The 19,495-nt window shown below is 41.7% G+C and overlaps 1 protein-coding gene across 2 annotated transcripts in view; it reads right to left on the reverse strand.

Moving 5' to 3' along the window:
• LOC129107859 (cyclin-dependent kinase 17-like) overlaps nucleotides 1-19,495 on the reverse strand; it is a 30,263-nt gene that overhangs the window by 9,783 nt on the left and 985 nt on the right. For both annotated transcript variants that reach the window (XM_054619450.1, XM_054619449.1), the window contains exons 2-4: nucleotides 9,341-9,489; nucleotides 3,905-4,069; nucleotides 2,872-3,005 (exon numbers count right to left, since the gene is read on the reverse strand). In XM_054619450.1, coding sequence (XP_054475425.1) covers nucleotides 2,872-3,005; nucleotides 3,905-4,069; nucleotides 9,341-9,467 — 426 coding nt within the window. In that variant the 5' untranslated portion in view covers nucleotides 9,468-9,489. The remainder of the gene's footprint in view (nucleotides 1-2,871; nucleotides 3,006-3,904; nucleotides 4,070-9,340; nucleotides 9,490-19,495) is intronic.

A 19,495-nucleotide genomic window follows, 5' to 3' on the forward strand; every position in this document is an offset into this window, starting at 1 on the left:
TATAACACATACTGCACATCGCAGTAAATGAATGTGTCAATATTTGGACATGTTCCTCAGAATTGTTACTCTGATGTGCAACAAGATAGATTTAGCTTTTTTTTATTTATTTTTTTAAATATACTTTCAGAAAAATAATTTGTATTTATTTTGTGTGATCTATATATTCCTAATTTACAAAGCAGCATATACTATAATATAATGTGTTATAATACATCTACAAAAAAATGCTTTGATGTATCCGTATTTTTGAATAACAATATTTCCAGTTTTGTTCGTCTGGTTTCTTTGTGCTGTGTCAGTATTGCTGGTTTGTCCTCAGAGTAAGTGATGACATCCATCACCTAACCTTTGCATCGCTAACCCCTCCTCTTCTCCAGTTGTCCAATCAACCCGTCCTAATCTGCTACAACAGAGGCCCATCTGGACCGTATTACAGTAATCCTTGTGATGTAATCCCAAAACAGCACTGCTTCCTCTCCAGTGAGAAACGTACAATCCTCTACCTGAACACAGACGGAGGGATTTCCTCACCGTTCCTCCTTCTCCTCCTCCTCTTCTTGTTCTACTACTGTGTCCCCCCCCCCCCATCTGAGTGTCACATCAGCACAAAGGCAAAGAAGGAGGCCACACAGTGATTTCGCCGTTGGATCACTTCATCAACAACAATCACGCTGCTCCCATCAGCAAAGACAAAACACTGAGTGTTTATTTGGCTGCGAGAAAGTATAAAACAGTTTGCTTGTGTTCTTGCTTCTGTCCAAATAAACCTTTTCAGGTTGTGAAACAGTCACAGGAAGTGTGGGGAGCACTGCCCGAACACTGTCGATACACAGCGAGAGATGGTGTGTGATGTGTGTGGGTAGCCCCAAATGGAGTAAGCTGCTTAACTATGCGTTTATGTTTTTCCTATAACTGCAGTCTTGCATGTTTGGTTTGTCTGTGTAGCTGCACGTATCTGTTTGCAAATCCCCGAGATGTCCTGCAATCAAACCAACCAATGAACTCTGTCAGAGAGAGGGGAAGTGTGTGTTCTTCAATCATAAGATGTTTCCTCGCATGATCACCCAAGCAGATACTGCGCAACATGTGGTTCACTTGCAAGATGTCGACAGTAACCACACGGCGAAGTACAAATACAGTAAAAGGAAAAAAGGTACATGACTGCTCTTTTTGTGAAATGCAAGTTCTTTATGGAAACTTTGTTTGCAACATCTTTACTTTTTCATGCGTCATGTTTTGATTGTATTGATGTTAATGTAGCAGTGTGTGTGTGTGTGTGTGTTAATACAAAGCAGAAGCCAGATCTCTTCAGCCCATCTTAACAGCTGCCAATGGGGGATTTGCAATAGACTTGACATCTCAACCAATATTTGAACCGTCTCTATACCTTTTAAGACCTCCATCTTCACCTGCGTGTGTGAAAATGTAGCTGATGAAAGAATGGCAATTAAACAAGGCTCACGCAGCATTGATGAAAGAGGGAAAGAGAGGTAAAATTGGAAGCAACACCCTTAAAATCATAAATGATTACAAATTTATTTCAAAGACAAATCGTTGGTATGCTTTGTTCGAGAATATTAAACTGAAAGAAAATGGAAATGGAAATGAGGAGGGTGAGAAGTAATTTCCTTGTTCACTTTCACTGTGAACCTGGACAGTAAGCTGTACTTCCTCAAATCCCATTAGCAGCCATTAAGGTGGATTGTAGGGAGAGATAGAGTTTCAGATATTGTTTAAAATCCTCAATACAAACCAAACATCATCAAAATGTATTAACTTATTATGTTGAATACCAAACAAATGAAAAAGCATCAAACACTGGAGTCATTTTGTCCATTCTCTTCAATGACTACGGAAACTGACACAATAATATGTCAGAAAACCCCAATTTGGACACTTTATCTGTTACCTAAGGCAGAGTGATTTCTCTTCTTACTTCACCCTGCCTCCCATGTGTCCCAACGAGCCGGTCGGATTAAAGCTCCCGCTCTTGATCTCGTTCTACATTTGTGTGCACGTCTGTCTTTCCACATGCTCTGCTGAATACAACTCTGCTTAGCATGGAGCAAGCCACGACAACTGTGGCTCTACAGTGGTTGGCTTTGTTCTCAAATGGTGCAACTTTATGAATATGGGATAATAACAATGCTGCACTTTATTTCATAAGTGCAAAATCACTTCCCTGGATTCTAAAGATGCTTGTGGTAAAATGAAATCCCTCTGACAACAAAAAAAAAATATAACAATAGTAATCACAGCGAGAAGTCTTTCCATAATGTGTTGACATTATGTAACCAACAGAGGAATCTCATAATCTGCCTGTCATTTACTGAGTGTGTGTGTGTGTGTGTGTGTGTGTGTGTGTGTGTGTGTGTGTGTGTGTGTGTGTGTGTGTGTGTGTGTGTGTGTGTGTGTGTGTGTTTAAAAAGAGAGGGAGAAAGTAAGTAAGGGGCTTTGGGAGCAGCCGTGAAACCTTTTTAAAACAGATTAAAACAGTATGTTCAGTTCAGTACAGTATGTGGAGTCACTGTGTGCATATGTGTTTGTGTCCCCTGCTGAGTTTTTGTGGGCAGCTGAGGACATTTATGAGTGTTCATGACACACTGCGAGAACTCGCCTATGCTACCTACGGATTCCAGCATGGTGCAGTGATGCACACACCATTAAATACCAACTCTTCATTCATCATAAATCCACAATCATACACTCAAGATTCCGACAAAGTGGAGGCTGTTGAGTAAATGTTGAAGTGTAGGTTGCAAGTGACTAATGTCGCCCACAACATATTCACCATAAAAAAATAAATAAAAAAAAGCTATAAAAGCTATACACGGATAACTACAATGTGAAAGAAAAACAATCCCCCACCTCGGCAGAGATGCGTCTGTTCCCTCTGTTCCGCAGACAAACACCCGTGGGCGACTGCACCTCATCTGAGGAAGTCCCAGACGCCTGGTCACTCTCCCCGTCCGACCCCATCTTCAGGTTCTCATGGACGATATCTGGAGTAGAGTGAAGACAGAGAAAATAGGATAAGAGGTTTAGTTTGACAGATGAAGCAGGTCTGTGGAAGCAGATCAGGGCTGAACACCAACTGATGACTTCAACATGAAAAAAAATAAAACACTCTCTCGACACTTTTATGAGCCCCTCTGTTCATATAAATCATCTGGCTGTGTCAAGCAGAAGATATACACAAGAAGTATATTAGGTTTAATAAGTTTGACTGATGGATGTAATATATTTATCGCTGCAGGGCCTTACAAGACAATTCCATACATCACGATCACTCTGTAATCTTCCAGTGCCTAAACAACTCTGGTTTCATTGATATAAAGCACATTGCCATTTCCTCTAGGCTTCTTGTTTATAGTAGGAAGTGTCGTGAATATTTTAAATATTGTATCGGGGTTAGGAATCCAAGCTGTTGGCTTGCTGGAAGTGTCCAAAGTCATTATTTTTAGGTAATCATTTTTAACAAATGGCTTATTGTGAGACTGAATGTAACACTGGAGCGATTGTACTGCTATTTATGTGTGTGACTGCACTAACATATGCCTCAAGCTGTGGTTTGTTTGAGCACATAATATATCTGTGTGTGTAAAGGCTCAGCTGACTGTAGAAATCTGAAATACAAGGATTTGACATGTAGTTTGGGGGATATTCTACACGTGGACTTTTATTAAAGCAGCTTTCATCCAAATTTCCATTTTAAAGAAATCTGGCTACCGTAGCAACTTCTAAACTTCTACTTCTCGACACAAAATAAGCCACAAAAAAGGCAAATGTTAAATGTGATCACAGCCTGTTTGTGTAGGTATGGATCTTATAAGTGTGTGTGTGTGTGTGTGTGTGTGTGTGTGTGTGTGTGTGTGTGTGTGTGTGTGTGTGTGTCTCTCACCGAGACGACTGCCGTTGCGGGGCATGACCATGAGAGAACCCAGGCCTCCTCCGATGACGCTCTGGGGCCGTCGCAGCGGCGGCTTTTTAAAGGAGCCCGTATACTGGTGGAGGAAGGAGTGGACACTGTGTGCTGATGGAGGACGACCATTCCTCACTATGGGCTCTGCAGAAGAAGAAACAACATTTAAATTATGCAGCAAAAACTTCTTTGCAAGAATCGGAGGCCTGTCTGTGATAATTAGAAGGTGGTGACGATTTCAGGCATTTGCTGGCTAACAGACTAAAAGCTTTCTGATGCACCAACTGTGCATTACTGGTTACATAGCATAACACCAGACCACTTAAAATAATCAGTTACATAAGAGGTTTCAACTCGTAATCTACTGATGATTATATGTGCATGTAACAGCAGTTAACTGCTGTGACTAAGTAAGATCAAAGTCAAATGTATGCTGATCAAATAATATTCCACATTAAACATGTTTCCATAAATGGACTTTGAACAAGAATACTGAATCATCTTTTTCACAGGTTTAAAACAGAGAAGCAGATGAAAAACTGAGTGAGAAAACAGGCTGTTTGAGGAAAAAAAGAACTGTGCCAACATCCATGAAAAAAAGAAAAACTGAGATGATTAAAGCAATTTGTGATTTGTCACCATTTTAATACCCCTGAAAACACCCTAAAAAAAAAAAACACACTGCAGCTTAAACATAACACTACTTGTCCTGGCGATTAAAACAAATTAACTTGGAATGGGATTTGGTGCAGTTTAATGTGCTTCGATTTTTCCAGAATATCACATTGAAACAAGGGCTGCTTCATAGTTGACCGAGCTGGAGCAGTTACAATGTGGTCTGTAATCTCATCCAGTGTGACCTGCAAACTGTAAATAGCCAATATCACAAGCAAGAGGGAGAAACTCTAGTACGTAAACAAAACGTCTTGTGGTGTCAGCGGCAGTGTATTTTGGCCGGAGGGGCTAGAACTGCCTGACAGTGGAGCATTTGTCTAAACGCAAGAATGGAGCTGACGGAGGTGAAAGATTTATAATGTATAGAGAGCAACTGAAACACCAACTGTGGAAGGGGGGAGAAAGTGGAGCCCCAGGGAAACCGTTGCGCAGGCAGAGACAGAGGGACACTGTAAGACGTGTGCAACACCGGGCGTTGAATATAAGGACGAGAAAATAAAAAGAGCAACACAGAAGAAAAGATTGTTATAAAGCAAACACATTGGCCTTTCCTCTGAAATCAGGGTGAGAGAGAAAGTTTTGAGGTGTTCATGAAGTTTTTTTCTGTATGATCATAATAAGGTTTTACAGTTTATCTTTACTCATCACTGACTGGTTTGGGATGAACCCTCCACCAAAACATGCAAACAGAGGCGGAGTGGTTAGAGTGGTTAGAATCAGTGTTATGAAATACTTTGATTGGGTATTCTTTGGGATGGATTAGCCAAAAAACAGACAATTTTTGGTTTTCAAAAAATGTACTATGTCACAAAACATTTTTTCATCTTTATTACTGGAGCACATATGGTATATGACAGAATACAATCATCAACATCAGAGGAGGAAGCATGAGGATTGGATGTATTTGTGAAAGGTAGTCCTTGATATGATCACTGCCCATGGGGGACCACACAGCCAGACCGGCCCGAACAAACACCACTGAAAGACAGCTTCACCGACTGTATCGGCCATCTTTTGGTTTGCCATTTCATATTTTTGGTTTGGGAGTCAAAGTTTTTCTTTAACATTGTAGCTCATTGTTATATTTTGATATGCTGGAAAATTTCAGTTTCATTTCTTTGCATTTTTATTAATGCACTATTTTAACCTCATATTGGTACGCTGTAAGTGTTGAAGTTCGAAGGTCGTGATGAAATAATGTGATTTTGATGTTTTTCATCAGAGTTAGAATTACAAAGCCAACACTAAGGTTTGTTTGAGTCACTGTATTCTTACTGGCCTCAATGTGTAGATGTTTTGGGCTGTATAACAGATGACTAAATGTACTCCACTTCACATGCAGCCCTTCCCACACCCGATTAGATAAATGCCCCCCTGACTGGGCTGTCAACAACCATTGGCTCTTATTTTCAAGCTGGAGAAAAACAAGGCGACAGTTCTGTCTTAAACATCACAAATACAAGGCAGGGAATAAGACATGCAGTTGCAGAGTCATGACTCATTTTATATCAGCAATTCTTATAATTAATACTGAACAAGATTTGAGAGGTTTGGGGGAAGCAATCCACGTCAACATCTAACCCCCCCTCCACCCCCTCCCCTCCTATTGCTTACTCATTTGTCTGGCTTCTAGTTTCCAGGGTCAACCAATTCTCAGTACAATTTTAGACGTAAATCTGATTGACAAAATTAAGCTCACAGGGTTCAGCGCACTGTGGGCTCTGGTTAAGCTAAAAAAAACCAGATTTAACCACGTAACAGTTTCGTAAGCACGGACATCAAAACTATGGAACATTTGGTGTGTCCGCATTAAAAGCCATATCAACGGTTTATATTTTTGTTGTTGTGTTTTTGTTGCACACTTCAACATCCCTTCTCCACCAATGAGGCATTCCCTATAAAAAAAAAAAAAAAAAAAAACAGAAAAAAAACACAGACCCCATGTAACATCCAGGCCCTTATGCCACCTCTCTCTTATCTCTCTGCAGCTGCTGCCGCTGGCCTGAGTTACGAGTGTTACATAATCAGATCAGGACCAGAACGCTTTCCCCAATCACAGAGTTCAGATCACATCTCATCTGGCTACTCCATTCCGTCTCCTCTCTACCCTACTTAATGTTACACAGGCAGCTAAAATCCCCCCCCCCACACACACACACACACACACACACACAAAACCCACACAAACACAACATGTTTCTGTGTCCCCACTCTGCAGGCACAGAACACTCTGGCCAAACCTGGCGTTAATCACTATACAAAAAGCTCTTTGCAAAGCCCAGTTAGTTCTCAGAGGGAGGTGGGGAGGGGGGGGGGGGAGGAAGGGGTGGCGGACTTGGACGATCTGATTAATTGAAGAAGGGGAAGAAAAACTTTCCGAATGGACAAAAGACGACAGAGGAAAAACTGAGGACAGGACTGAAAGAGGCTTTGGGGTGGAGAGGATCTCTGGGTGGCCAAAAGAGAGGAAGAGTAGTTGAAAGATGCCAACAAAAAAAAAAAAAAAAAAAAAAAGGGGGGGAAAATGCATCAAGATGCCTGGATGGTTTCACCAAGTCATCCAAGTTGCCGTGGCAATGTCATGGAAACTCTAGAATGTTTCCAGATCCTGAGCACCATGGCAACGATGTGGTAGTAAACCGAGTCATGCTCCCTCCCTTGCTCCCTGCAGGTTTTTGTGAATATGAGCAGAGATAAGCTGCTTGGCCATTATGCTTTTATTATGACGCCTTCAAGGCCACAACCTTCAGCAGCATCAGGATGAATGATGTGACGAACTTCAGTATCTACGACTCAGGAACAGAGTGTGTCTACAGTGACATAAATACTGAGTCATGTCAGAGTTATTGCTGCAAATGTCACATTATTTCTGTATGTAGTCGATGTTAAGTGACTGGATTTCCAAGGCTTCGACGTACATGAAAGCTTGAAGGTATAGTTTGGATTGTGTGGGGTTGTATGAGGAACTCATCCATAGTCTGTGTTGTTTTAACGGTTCAGTTCGGATTCGCCAAAGTCACACAACAACAAAAACAAACTAACCAATAGAGGCAGCAGCAGACAAGCAACTCTTGTTGTTCTCTGGGGTAAAATGAGAGTGAGTAGATAACGGCTTCAGTTCCTCTTTCTGTTTCCCCAAACTTGGGGCGTCCAGACCGCCATCTACTGTAGTTCACACAGTTAAGTACCTCGTACAACCCATCTTCATAAAAACCAGACTTTCCCTGTAAGGACAAAAGTAAACCATGTCTCCCAAGTGGCATTTCAGTAAGAAATATCTAATCAACGAGCTAAAAATTCTGTTTATAGTCAATTTTCTGTCTCTAGTCAATGTTAAGTGACCGGCAGTTTGAGGATTTCCAAGGCCTCGACATACATGGAAGCTTCAAGGGATAGTTTGGATTGTTTGGGGTTGTATGAGGTACTTATCCATAGTTTGTGTTGTTTTGAAGGGTGAGGTCAGATTCAACAAAGTCACACAACACAAACAAACCACAAATAGAGGCAGACAAGCAACTCTTGTGTTCTCCGGCGTAAAATGACTGTTTTTAATCAGAGAGAATAGATAACAGCTTCAGTTCCCTATATCTACTGCAGGTAGTTAGATACAACACATCTAAAAAAAACTATCCCTTTAAGGACAAAAGTTTCAGTTACATTTCAGTAAGAAGTATTTAATCAACGAGCTAAAAATTCGGTGGGAGTATAACTAACTGCAACTGTTGCGTAGATTAGACTTTGCAGAAACCTGATAACATATTCAGAAGTTTAACTCAGTCGGCTTTTAGATTCTGATAAGTGTTAGATAATAATTGGAATTAGAGCAACTAAATCCCATTCAAGACATGCACTTAATAACATACACGTGCTGGAAATTTAACAAGTCATTCTGGTGTCTGAATAAACCTCTGAGCCAACGACGGTGATCTTGATTGCTAATGGCTAGACTACAGAATGTTTTAAAACACTTTACTGATGTAACCGCAACAATCATCACTGTTCTCCAGCAGCACCAACGCTCTCCGTTATGTAACTGAGAGCCATAATAATCCAAAACAAAAAAAATGGTCTTTACATAACAAAATGTAGTAGCTGCGGCACACGGTAACGCCACACGCACAAATTGGTGTGGAAGCTCTTCAGCCTTCAGATTGAAGAAGACATAAAGCTCACAAAAGTGCAATATACTGCAATCAATTTCCAGTCGGAATCTTTTGGGTCTGTACTTTTATTTTGAGATGTGTTTAAGCGATAGGAGTTTTGGAGAAAATGTTACTTAAATGTTTGTGCATGCTGTCAAGAGAGAAAGAAAGTCAGCATCTGCAAAAATCGGAATCAGCAGGTCAGACTTTAAAAAAAATCTAAATGGACAAAATAAAAAAATACAGCAATATCTCAGATACCATGTCTGAAAAGAGCTAATGGTGCAGAGCCTTGCTTAAACTTGCAACAATAAAGAGTTGGCTCATGGTTGTTGTATTAATATTAGAGCCATTTTCCAAATTGATAGAAATAACAGAAGAAAAGTAATGGTCATAGCATACACAACCCTTCAACTGCTACATTATCCATGATATCCCTGCACCGTAATGTTATAGAGCATTCAGAAATCATTCAAATCAATCATTCAACTGGGAGGTATAAAAAAATAATCTGAATACAGCAAATCCTCCCGCTCTGCAACTCAATACCATATAAAGTCTAAAGTATAGTGTGCTCAATGCTGCTCCTAAACCTCACCGCTGTCCTTCAGGCCGTTCTCCTCGATGGTCATCTGCTCTGCTAGCTCAGACAGCGACTCGTCGATGGTGTGGCTGCCTCGCAACGTCTGAGAGAGACGCCGCTTGAAGCGCTTCATCTTCTCCATGGAGCTCTCGGGAAGGGGAGGCCTGAGGATGACAAATAAAACAAAAACGTATTTGAGCAGCGGTTGTAACCAATGTAACCAAGACTTTTCTTTCATCCCCTATCTGTAAGCTGTATTGTTCTCCCAGGCCTTGACATTTCACTGACACCATCTGTAATGTAAACGGCCTTTCATTCAAAAGAATACGACTCATCCGCCTGCGGCCATATTTCACAATCCCACATCAAGAGTCAAACTGAAATCAAAGACGTTGTTGGATCACTAGGTATCTGACTGGGCGAACAACGGCACGGACAGATCAGCACTCTGACGTTAATTATGACTCAGCTCATTCAGGCACATTACTTTACATTCCTCTTCCTGGGAAAACATGACAAGTCGCTGAGAGATTCTTCCGGGTGAGTTTAGAGCGCGGTCCCCAGGCTTACCGGACTGTAAAAGCAAATCCTAAACCAGGGGGATTTGCTACTGAATGGAGCAGGACTAGCCCGGGCCGCATCGAGTCCACATCACACATTCCAGCTGCATTTACTGTGTACATGAGAGTAACTGACTGTGAGAGCTAGAGACAGTATATGTGTGTGTGAATGTGTGAGTGTGTGAGGTAATCAGTGAGAGAATCTGTGAGGAGATGGGGGGGGAAGAGATAAAATCAAGACATCCAGATATTTAGGAATGTGTTGCAGGAGCAGATTACGAGCAGCCTCGCCCTGTGACCTAAATGTAGAGATCATGACTCCACCACTGCTGCAGATACGGACAAGTGTCTGTCTGTCTGTGACGGTGATGAGTAAACCCAGACATGAAAACATATGAGTAGTAGTAAATGCCCCTCAGGGCTCGCCGCCTGTCAGCTACTCCCTACAGAGAGCCTTGTGTCTTCCAAAAATCACTCATAACCTGATTTCTGTTCAGAGATGTTACTCACATGGACAGAGCCAAATAATGAGAACATGATAGAGGATCAGGGTACGGCAGAAACGTAGGCTGCCATCTAAATGTTGATGCTTTGAATCATCAGTTAAGGGTTCGGCTCTTTTCTTGAAACGGTGATCACATGGCTATAAGTTTTCGCTAGCTGTCATTTTCTTCCTGTTGAAACCGACCACAAAGAGATTTCAATGTAAGCCAGGAAGACGAAGTCCTCAATCATCATTCTGTGAAAATACATTCAAAGTTCTGCAAAAGGAAATGTGAGGCTTTAGGCGTGACAAATCAAGAGGGGATTTGTCACTGCTGCAAATTTTGAACTAAAAAGCCAATTATTTTTGACAAATTTGACACATTTGATTTGTGTAACTCAGACTGTTGAAGCCTCGCTTTCTCTACAGAAGCATTTTAGAACAAATTTCTTCACAGAACGACTGAACAAGGACCTTTTTTTTGCCATCACTTCTATTGGAATGGCAGTGGGATCTCTTCTTAGAACAACAGTTATATAATATGAATACATATTATATAATGTTGTTTTAAGACAGACTTGAACAACTGTGAACCAATCCTTTAAGAAGCCATGGTTGGAAATTCATTTTGTCAATTTCATTGAATGCAGAAGAACACAGAACAAGAGAATGAAAGGCGACAACATTGCATAAACAAAGGCAACTCTTTTCAATTTGAGTTCATCTGTTGGTTATCTTCTTCTTTTCTTTACAACAATATGAAACAAAGAATGTCGGGCACTTGTACTTGATAAACAACTTAAATGATTAACTTTTTGCAGTGGAGATTGTGAGAAGCATCAGCCCAAACTGGCAAATCAGATTTGATTTGAAAGTCCAAAAACCATGGCGACAGTGGCGGCAAAGGAGTGAAGGAAATAGATACAGATGTTTCCGCAGCTCATTGCCTTTTTTTCACCCGACAAACTGGAAGTTAGCGGCCGGTTAAAAAGTTTGTACACAGAGACTTAAGAGAGCCTGACCCCATTCCCTCCACACAGCGGACAGCAGCAACCGTCTATCTGAACTGGGATTAAGGCCAAAGCAAACTGGGACAGTGCAAAGACAAAATATCTAAACTAAACAAGGACACTTAATATATTCACAGCTTCTGATAGCAGTGAGGTAGCCTAGTTGAAAACGTATATAAAATATGCATCCAGGGTTAAGGTCCTATTCTGGCCAGCAATCTTTGTCAAAACATCAAAGCTTATCTTTGGCATATAGAACAAATCTACGTGGCCACACATACATCCTCGTTTTCCAATTCAGACTGGTCAGAATAATTATTTTACATAATCATCTTGCATTGCCCACATTTATACACACTGCCCTTCTGTGCTCTCTGTCAAGCAACAATCAATCTAATTATTCCAGGATCTGAGATGAGGCAGAATGTCAACTAGGCTGTCATAACAGCTTCACATCAGTCCGCCTCACGACACATCAGCTCCAGTCTGTCGTCTCCCTGACAGCTCCATGTGTTAGCCACTCTCCTGCTGCAGCATGAAGCTCAGCCTGCAACATGTGCGCTACAAAGAATATGTGCATTCATTATATCGGTGGGAAACCAAGCCTATTAACCACTGTTGAAGGGTGGCCTCAAAGAGAGAACTTGATCAGAGTTCACAGTTTGCAGTGACTGTTTTTCCTGTCTTTATTCCCACCACATGTCAATTAGTCAATGGCGGTGTTTCCATTCAATTGTGAAGCGTATTTTAAGCAAACTTTTTAAATGTCAGAATTGTTTTTGATATTCTTCTGAGAAGAATTTTAGGCGCATTTCATTCAACTGGTTTAGAGCGAATAAACTCAGCTACAGCGCAGTTTTGTCAGAAGTTGGAGCTATAAGCTATGTTTTAGGATCGACTGTAATGTGCCAACAAACAGAGGAAAAAAAAAAAAAAAGCACAATAAGTCACCTCGGGCATCGAACCCACGTGCGATGGAAAGGGGTGAGAGGTCTGAATTTGCAATAATTTTGTAAATCCATTCATCGTTTCAGTCTCTTATACATATATCAAAAATGCCAATATTTGCTTGTTCCAGCTTATTAAAAGATGATTTGTTGCTTTTCTCTGTTTTATATCATTGTAAATTGCATTATCCTTTGGTTTTGGAGTTTTGGGTTGACAAATTAGACATTTGAAGAAGTCACCATAGGCTCTAGGAACTTGATATAGATATTTCACTCTATTTTGTGGACTTTTTCTAAACTAATAAACTCAACTTTTAGCTGATCATTAGTTGTAGCCCTGATATTATCCTGGGAAATCAAAATCAGTGTGTTGTGTTTACAATCATTGGGATAAGCTCAAGTATTATCTGGCACAAAAATTGGGATAAATTGACAGGCCATTCCCCGTTTTGTTTTTTTGCAGTAAATCGGTCTTCAGTTTCCATGGTGATAAGCAGAATCCCCTCTGAATTTATGAATGCATAAGAGGGATCAAACTAACATCTCATAAAGAACCAGGATTTGACCTACTATCCTGCAGACTTTATGGATAGAAATCACTTTCGGAGTGTTCAATGGAAAAGTAAACGGCCGCAGTAGAGAGGACGCAAAAAGAAGTGGGGGGAGAGAGAGAGAGAGAGAGAGAGAGAGAGAGAGAGACCGTCTACTGTGCACCCGAATCCGCTGGCCCACGTTCCCGCTGTGGGATCGAGTGTGGAGCTTTGGACATGATCCCTGCTCCGAGCCTTATCCCTGCTCCCCTAAGTAGGCCGGTCTGAGGTCTGAGCTCCAGATCTGCTGGGAGGTGGCCAGGGAGCAGGAGGAGGAGGAGGAGGAGGAGGAGGAGGAGGATATGTGGGGTAGAACGGAGGAATGGGGGAGCGGTTGGGGGGGGAAACGAGGTCTGTGATTCTGGATTTGTTACCATAGCAACCCTACTGCTTTTTCCATGTTGAAAATGCAAAGCACGACAGGAGACTGCATGCATGCTGATTTTCCGTCTCTCTTCATCTTACACCCTATAGCAAACCCCCCCCACCTGACTACGTCGGCATTTTCATTCCCTAAACCAGCCATCAATCCACCAACATTACACAACACTCTCCTCACGGACAAACTGACATCTCCTGCTCTGTTTTCCTGGCAGTACAGTCCGCAAGAGGAAGCCGGGTGGGGGGGTTGCAGGCAAACAGGAGAGGGGAGGAGTGTTGAAGCATTATGGATGCTGCAGTTGTGACGGTAAACGTGTGCTTCATATGGATTCTGTCCTTTTTTCTCTCCACTGCAGGAGCGGAGCAGACAGCGATTATGAGCAGAGGGCTACTAAAAGGGGAAAGAGTTCCCGCTGCGATGAGCCCCCCCCCCCACGGCAGCCCTGTAATGCCAGACTGGAGCTCTCCCACAGGCCTAGATCACCGCAGAACTCTGTGCAATTGTCCCACTTCTGCTACATGAACCAATCACATCTCAGCCACCGTCACTGCCACAGGGTGCCTTCTGTCTGGGCCACCCACAAAAAACAGGAAAGGAAAGGTCGCAACCTCTCTGTGACCCTTATGGGGTTCAGTAAACCACCTAACGTCACTGCCCTCAGGATAACGAGTGGGGGTGGGGGTCCTAGGGTCCTAGAAAAATGTCTGCCTCTCCTCTTCTGGCTGCCTCGCACACGGAAGACGACAGAGAACAAGCGTGACTGTTGGCATGATTCACGGGTGAGCTCAGCCTTTGCATTTTCTAAAGAGCAGCCTTTTCTCATCCCGGCCAAGACAATGAGGACATGAGTGAAGGAGTTGGCTTCCATTATAGGGGCTTAAATATAAAGGCTGCATTGTGCACAGTAAAAAGAGTAGGGCTTTTTTTCAGGAGACGCGGGAGGTTGTTGTGTGCTGCGTGGTGCCGAGCATGACAACCAGGAAGGCGTGTGTGTGTGTGTGTGTGTGTGTGTGTGTGTGTGTGTGTGTGTGTGTGTGTGTGTGTGTGTGTGTGTGTGTGTGTGTGTGTGTGTCCCACCCACCCCCACGCACTGCAGCAGGTGAGGATTTTACAGTAAGATGTTTGAAAAAAAGTCTCATCAAGTTTTCTTCGCTCTTTTTCATCCTCGATAACATACACACTCTTTCCGCACCCTGCTTTCACACTTGTCACGCGTGTCACCTGTGTCCGCAGGGCTAATTGGTGCCGACAGACAGGTCTGTACTAGTGTGTGTCAGTGTGTGTGTCAGTGTGTGTGTGTGTGTGTGTGTGTGTGTGTGTGTGTGTGTGGGAAATTCAACAGAAGCCTGAGCTAGTGGCCGAAAGAGGCGGCCAGGCCAGACCAGTGACGCACACAGGCACAGATCTCATGGACAAGATTCAACACTAGCTGATTAACACTGCTGCTATGGTTACGGTGGCTTGAGTGACAGGTCTGCACCTCTCTAAGCCTTTTTCTGTGGCCCACTACAGTCAGACAGTCAATGATCACGTTCAATGCAAGTTTTTAGCTGCAATTAAATAGTTTTTTTTGAGCCATAAAGTAGTTTTATAGTCTCACAGAATAACAGGTCAAATATTACTTTTCAATTTGCTTGACTAATGTTGGCTCACATATTCATAAATTGTGGGATGCTATTGTGATTAACCTTGAATATACAAGTATTAAGAAAAAGAGCTAGACATTTCACAAAACAACATTTTATAAATTTCCATTCATAAATATTTCATGAATACCTACGACTTTGATATTAAAAACATCATTCATATGAAAACAATTCATCTAAAGCACCACTAACACTTCACATGATAACACAGTTTATGAATGGGATGAAAGGACGGCATGAATTGTGACAGATAAGCCTTGTGGACCCAGCTGAGATCAACAGATTGGGATTTATAGCATCTGGCAGGCTGCAGAATTGTATGTCACTCCAATGTAAAACGTTTATTTTCCTTTCTGTCCAGTCTAATTCTTAGAAAAACATCCATCACAAGCTTTGTGGTTGGAATCCTTTGTGAATAAAAAAAATGAAGGTAAAATAATAACTCTTTTTCAGACTGGATCCTAAAACGTCTTCCGGCTAAAAGATTTAAGATGTTAATTTCTCACTAATAATATGTATTTAAATATATTGGTGGCCTTCATTCATTCTAGACAAAAGGCGGCATGATTATCATCGACTCCTGTCTGACTCATTACGGAGATAATCGCCCGGGCGCGGACTCAACTGATCTGAGCCCCGAGTTAAGTCACCTGGCGTCCGTTTGTGAGCGGAGCATTAGCATCAGAGAGAGCGACAATTAGCCTCCCCTCCCCGCTCGTCTGCACTCATCGATGCAGCAGCAGGTCTTCATAGCCTTTCATGGCTGTTAAAAGGCAACAATGGGCCAAGCTGCTATCTAACTAAGGGCAGACGGCAGTATGAGGTTATCAGAATATCAGTTTCAGTATCAAACTGCAAACACAAACAGCTCTCAGCAGCCTTTGTAGTCATTTCAGACAGCCTGCATACCAGGCACAGTTATGTGCTGTAGCACTTTAGGAAAACCCTGCAGAAAGTTAGGCTTGTTTGTTACTGACTTTCTTTCTGTCTGTGCGTCTTCATAAAACGTCTTCAAAATTTGTTTGGTTGAAAAACTACACCAAGACTGTTGTTGTTACATCTATCAACTAATTGATTCATTGAGCTCTAAACAGGTTTACCTTGAGACATGTATGTATAAAAAGAGATTTATTTTACAAGGATATGAAACAGAGCAAATAGTCACATTTTAGTGCTTTAAACCGGCAATTGTGAGGGATTTTAGCTTGAAGAATGATTTATCAAAACCGTTGTTGAGCAATTCTTTGTCGTCTAATCTTTTATGGCTTATCTGCTTTGGAATAAAAACAAACTATTGTGCTAAAACTTCTTTTGATCGTGCTCCTTTTTCTTTTCCGCTTGTGAGTGGTGAGAAACTCAGTGGTGAGCTTTGAAATAAATGGAAGATTGATAATGTTACTAAGAAGAAACTTGTTTTTAGCTGAACGTTGGTCTACTTTCTTAATCCCCGATTAGAAAAAACAAATGATCCAAGGTAGAGTGGGCCTGGGGTTTTAAAAAATCTGCTAATTAAAAGAACAAACACATGGATTTAACTTGGTCTAATATTAAACCGGTGAGAACTTAACTATGAACAACTCAGCACATCTCAAATATGTGAAGCTATGCTGGCTGCTATAACGTTGGTTTGGATGAAGGTGTGTGTGTGTGTGTGTGTGTGTGTGTGTGTGTGTGTGTGTGTGTGTGTGTGTGTGTGTGTGTGTGTGTGTGTGTGTGTGTGTGTTTGTGTGTGTGTCTGCGTCCAAATAAAGACCAGACAAGTGTTCACATAGCTCCTGCAAATCCTGCCAAGAGTGACAGGAAAAAAGGCAATATTTGTCCCTCACCTGTTTCAGACATTAATACTTCAGATGACGACCCAGATATGTGGCGTGAGGTATTGCACTATAACTCGATCAAACAGGTTCTCAGCCAGCTGGCTCGTTGGCTGCAGCGGGGTCTTTCCTACCACCAGACACTCCGAGATTCAGACTGAGATAGAGAATCCGGGTGTGGAGGGCAGCCAAACTAGCAAGGCACAGCATTTGTCTTGAGGGGGGAGGCGACTGCATGTGAGGGGTCTGATCTGCATGTCGGGGCCAGAGTTCTTATTTGAATGCAGCAAAGAAAAGAGGAAGAGTTTGTATTCATGGCTATCTATAGACAGGAGTGGTGCCTGTGACATAGCAGCTGCTCCCAAGAGAGCGGTGACACATTAACCTTCACCCAGTTGTCTTGGCCTGCAGCTTTAACACCCTCAGAACTCACATTTGAATAAGCGAAACCACGAGCAAACAAATAAAAAAAAAAAAAATCGCACAAAAAGTCTATGAGGTTTTGTTTGAACTCCATCTGCGTATAACAAGATGTTAAAAAAATAGAGAATGAATCTGTGGCAAAAACACATCTATTAATGTGTATGCCCTCACACACACACACCCCATACGCATACTGGACCTTCATCTGATCTGCACTGGGACTCGGGGATCAGCCCTGTGAGGCTACAGCTGTTTCACAGCAGGTCAGGTTACCCTGCCATCACCATCCCTAAGGCCTTCACCAAGGGAACGACCCCACGTCAAACCAACACACATGGGCGCACCGCCCCCCCCCAACAGCTCCCTGTTGTCCCGCAGGTACCAGGCTCAACACGAGGTATTTTAAGCCCCAAAAAATGGACACACCTCCTGAAGCTCCTGAATGATGCACATGTTTAAAGGAAGCTCAGCAGCTTGTGGCTGTCAAACTGAAAGCTGCTCACAGGAAATGAGAGAAAGTGCTTTGACAGCGCTTTCATTCAGCAAAAAAATATAACCTGTAAGAATGGTAAATGGTAAATGGACTGTACTTGTATAGCGCTTTTCTAGTCTTCCGACCACTCAAAGCGCTTTTACATTACTAATCATTCACCCAATCACACCCATTCATACACTGATGACAGGAGCTACCATGCAAGGTGCCACCTGACCATCAGGACCCTAACTAACATTCATACACATACATACACCGCAGGAACAGCCTGCGGGAGCAATTTGGGGTTAAGTGTCTTGCCCAAGGACACATCGACATGGACTGCCAGGGATCGAACCGCCGATCCTCTGATTGGGGGACGACCCTGCTCCCCACTGAGCCACAGCCGCCCTCAAGAAGTGACAGGTATTGAACCTCAGCACCTTTTGTTGTACGATGTTTTCATATTACAGTATCAAAAGCTTTAAAAGCTATATTTTATCATATACATATGTATATACTATGTCTTTTTTGTTTGTTTACTTTCCTCTATATGTGCTTTGTTTCTTTCTTGGTGGAATAATTGTGCAAACTCGGTACACTACTGTTACATGTTATTATTCTGGAAAACCAATAAATAAAGTTTGGAGGAAAGAAACGTCAAAATCTTACACTGAATGCTTTTTTATTTTTGATCAGGTGGGTTTCTGGTTTAAATCATATTTTAGACTATATTTATTTAAGCAAAGATCTTGTTCAGCAGCTATAGAAAACATTTAACATTTCAGAAGTTGTTGTTTTTTGCGCTAAAGGAAAGTAAAAAGGAGAAAAACATTGATCTTCTTAAAAAGAAGTTATTTAAAATATATTTTTGGTATCGATACTAAAACTTTTTTATCAGATAGAAATAGTAAGCAGGGTGATAATTCATTATCACCAATAACTGACTATGAGCAGAAGAATCAAATCATAATGATACAATCTTATCCAACTAGCTACTAGCTAGCTAAAACGATTAGTTGATAAATCTATTAGTCGGTCAACAGACCATAATCTGAAACTGTTTTGATAATTGTGCAAGTAATGTTTTTAAATAAAAGTGCCAAAAGTTCACTGGTTCTAACTTCTCAAATGTGAGCCTTTGTTAAGTTTTCATGGTCCTCTGTTATGGTAAACAAAATATTTGGTATTTTTGACTATTGATTAGAAAAAAAACCAAGTGACTGGTCTTAAGGGAATTCTGATGGGCCTTTCCCATTTTTTTTTTACAACAATTAATCAATAAACAAACTAATAATAATATTCATCATTAGCTGCAGCCCTTATGTTATCTTAAAATATTAGTTTCTGAGCATACCATAATTAAAAGCAAACACAAATAGTATTAAACTTTCTATTTTACACATAAAAACAGTGTAACATAGAACATAACATGCCCCGAGTCCGTAGACAACATTGGAACAATAAATTAGGTAATAAATATGCAACCACATAGGCTCCTGGGTGTATTCACACCAAATGAACTTCCTTGTGAGTTTGCCATTAACATCCCTCCTCCTCCCTTACCCCATACAGAACAATGATGTCTTCCTTTTGGTACATCCTGCTAACTTCACGGCCATCTCTCTCTCTCTCTCACACACACACACACACACACACACACACACACACACACACACACACACACACACACAGAGAGTTCACTACCACACATGTTAGGAAGAAGACATAGAAACAGGATTTCATTGAAAGCTGCCTCTTGAGGGGGGAAGAGTTGAGATTCCTGGAGTCTTTCTCAAACTGTTTCCCATGCAGGCTCCTGTCTGCTGATCCTCACCTTCC

Source organism: Anoplopoma fimbria, chromosome 19 (genome assembly GCF_027596085.1).
Source record: "Anoplopoma fimbria isolate UVic2021 breed Golden Eagle Sablefish chromosome 19, Afim_UVic_2022, whole genome shotgun sequence".
In the NCBI taxonomy this organism is placed as follows: Eukaryota; Metazoa; Chordata; class Actinopteri; order Perciformes; family Anoplopomatidae; genus Anoplopoma; species Anoplopoma fimbria.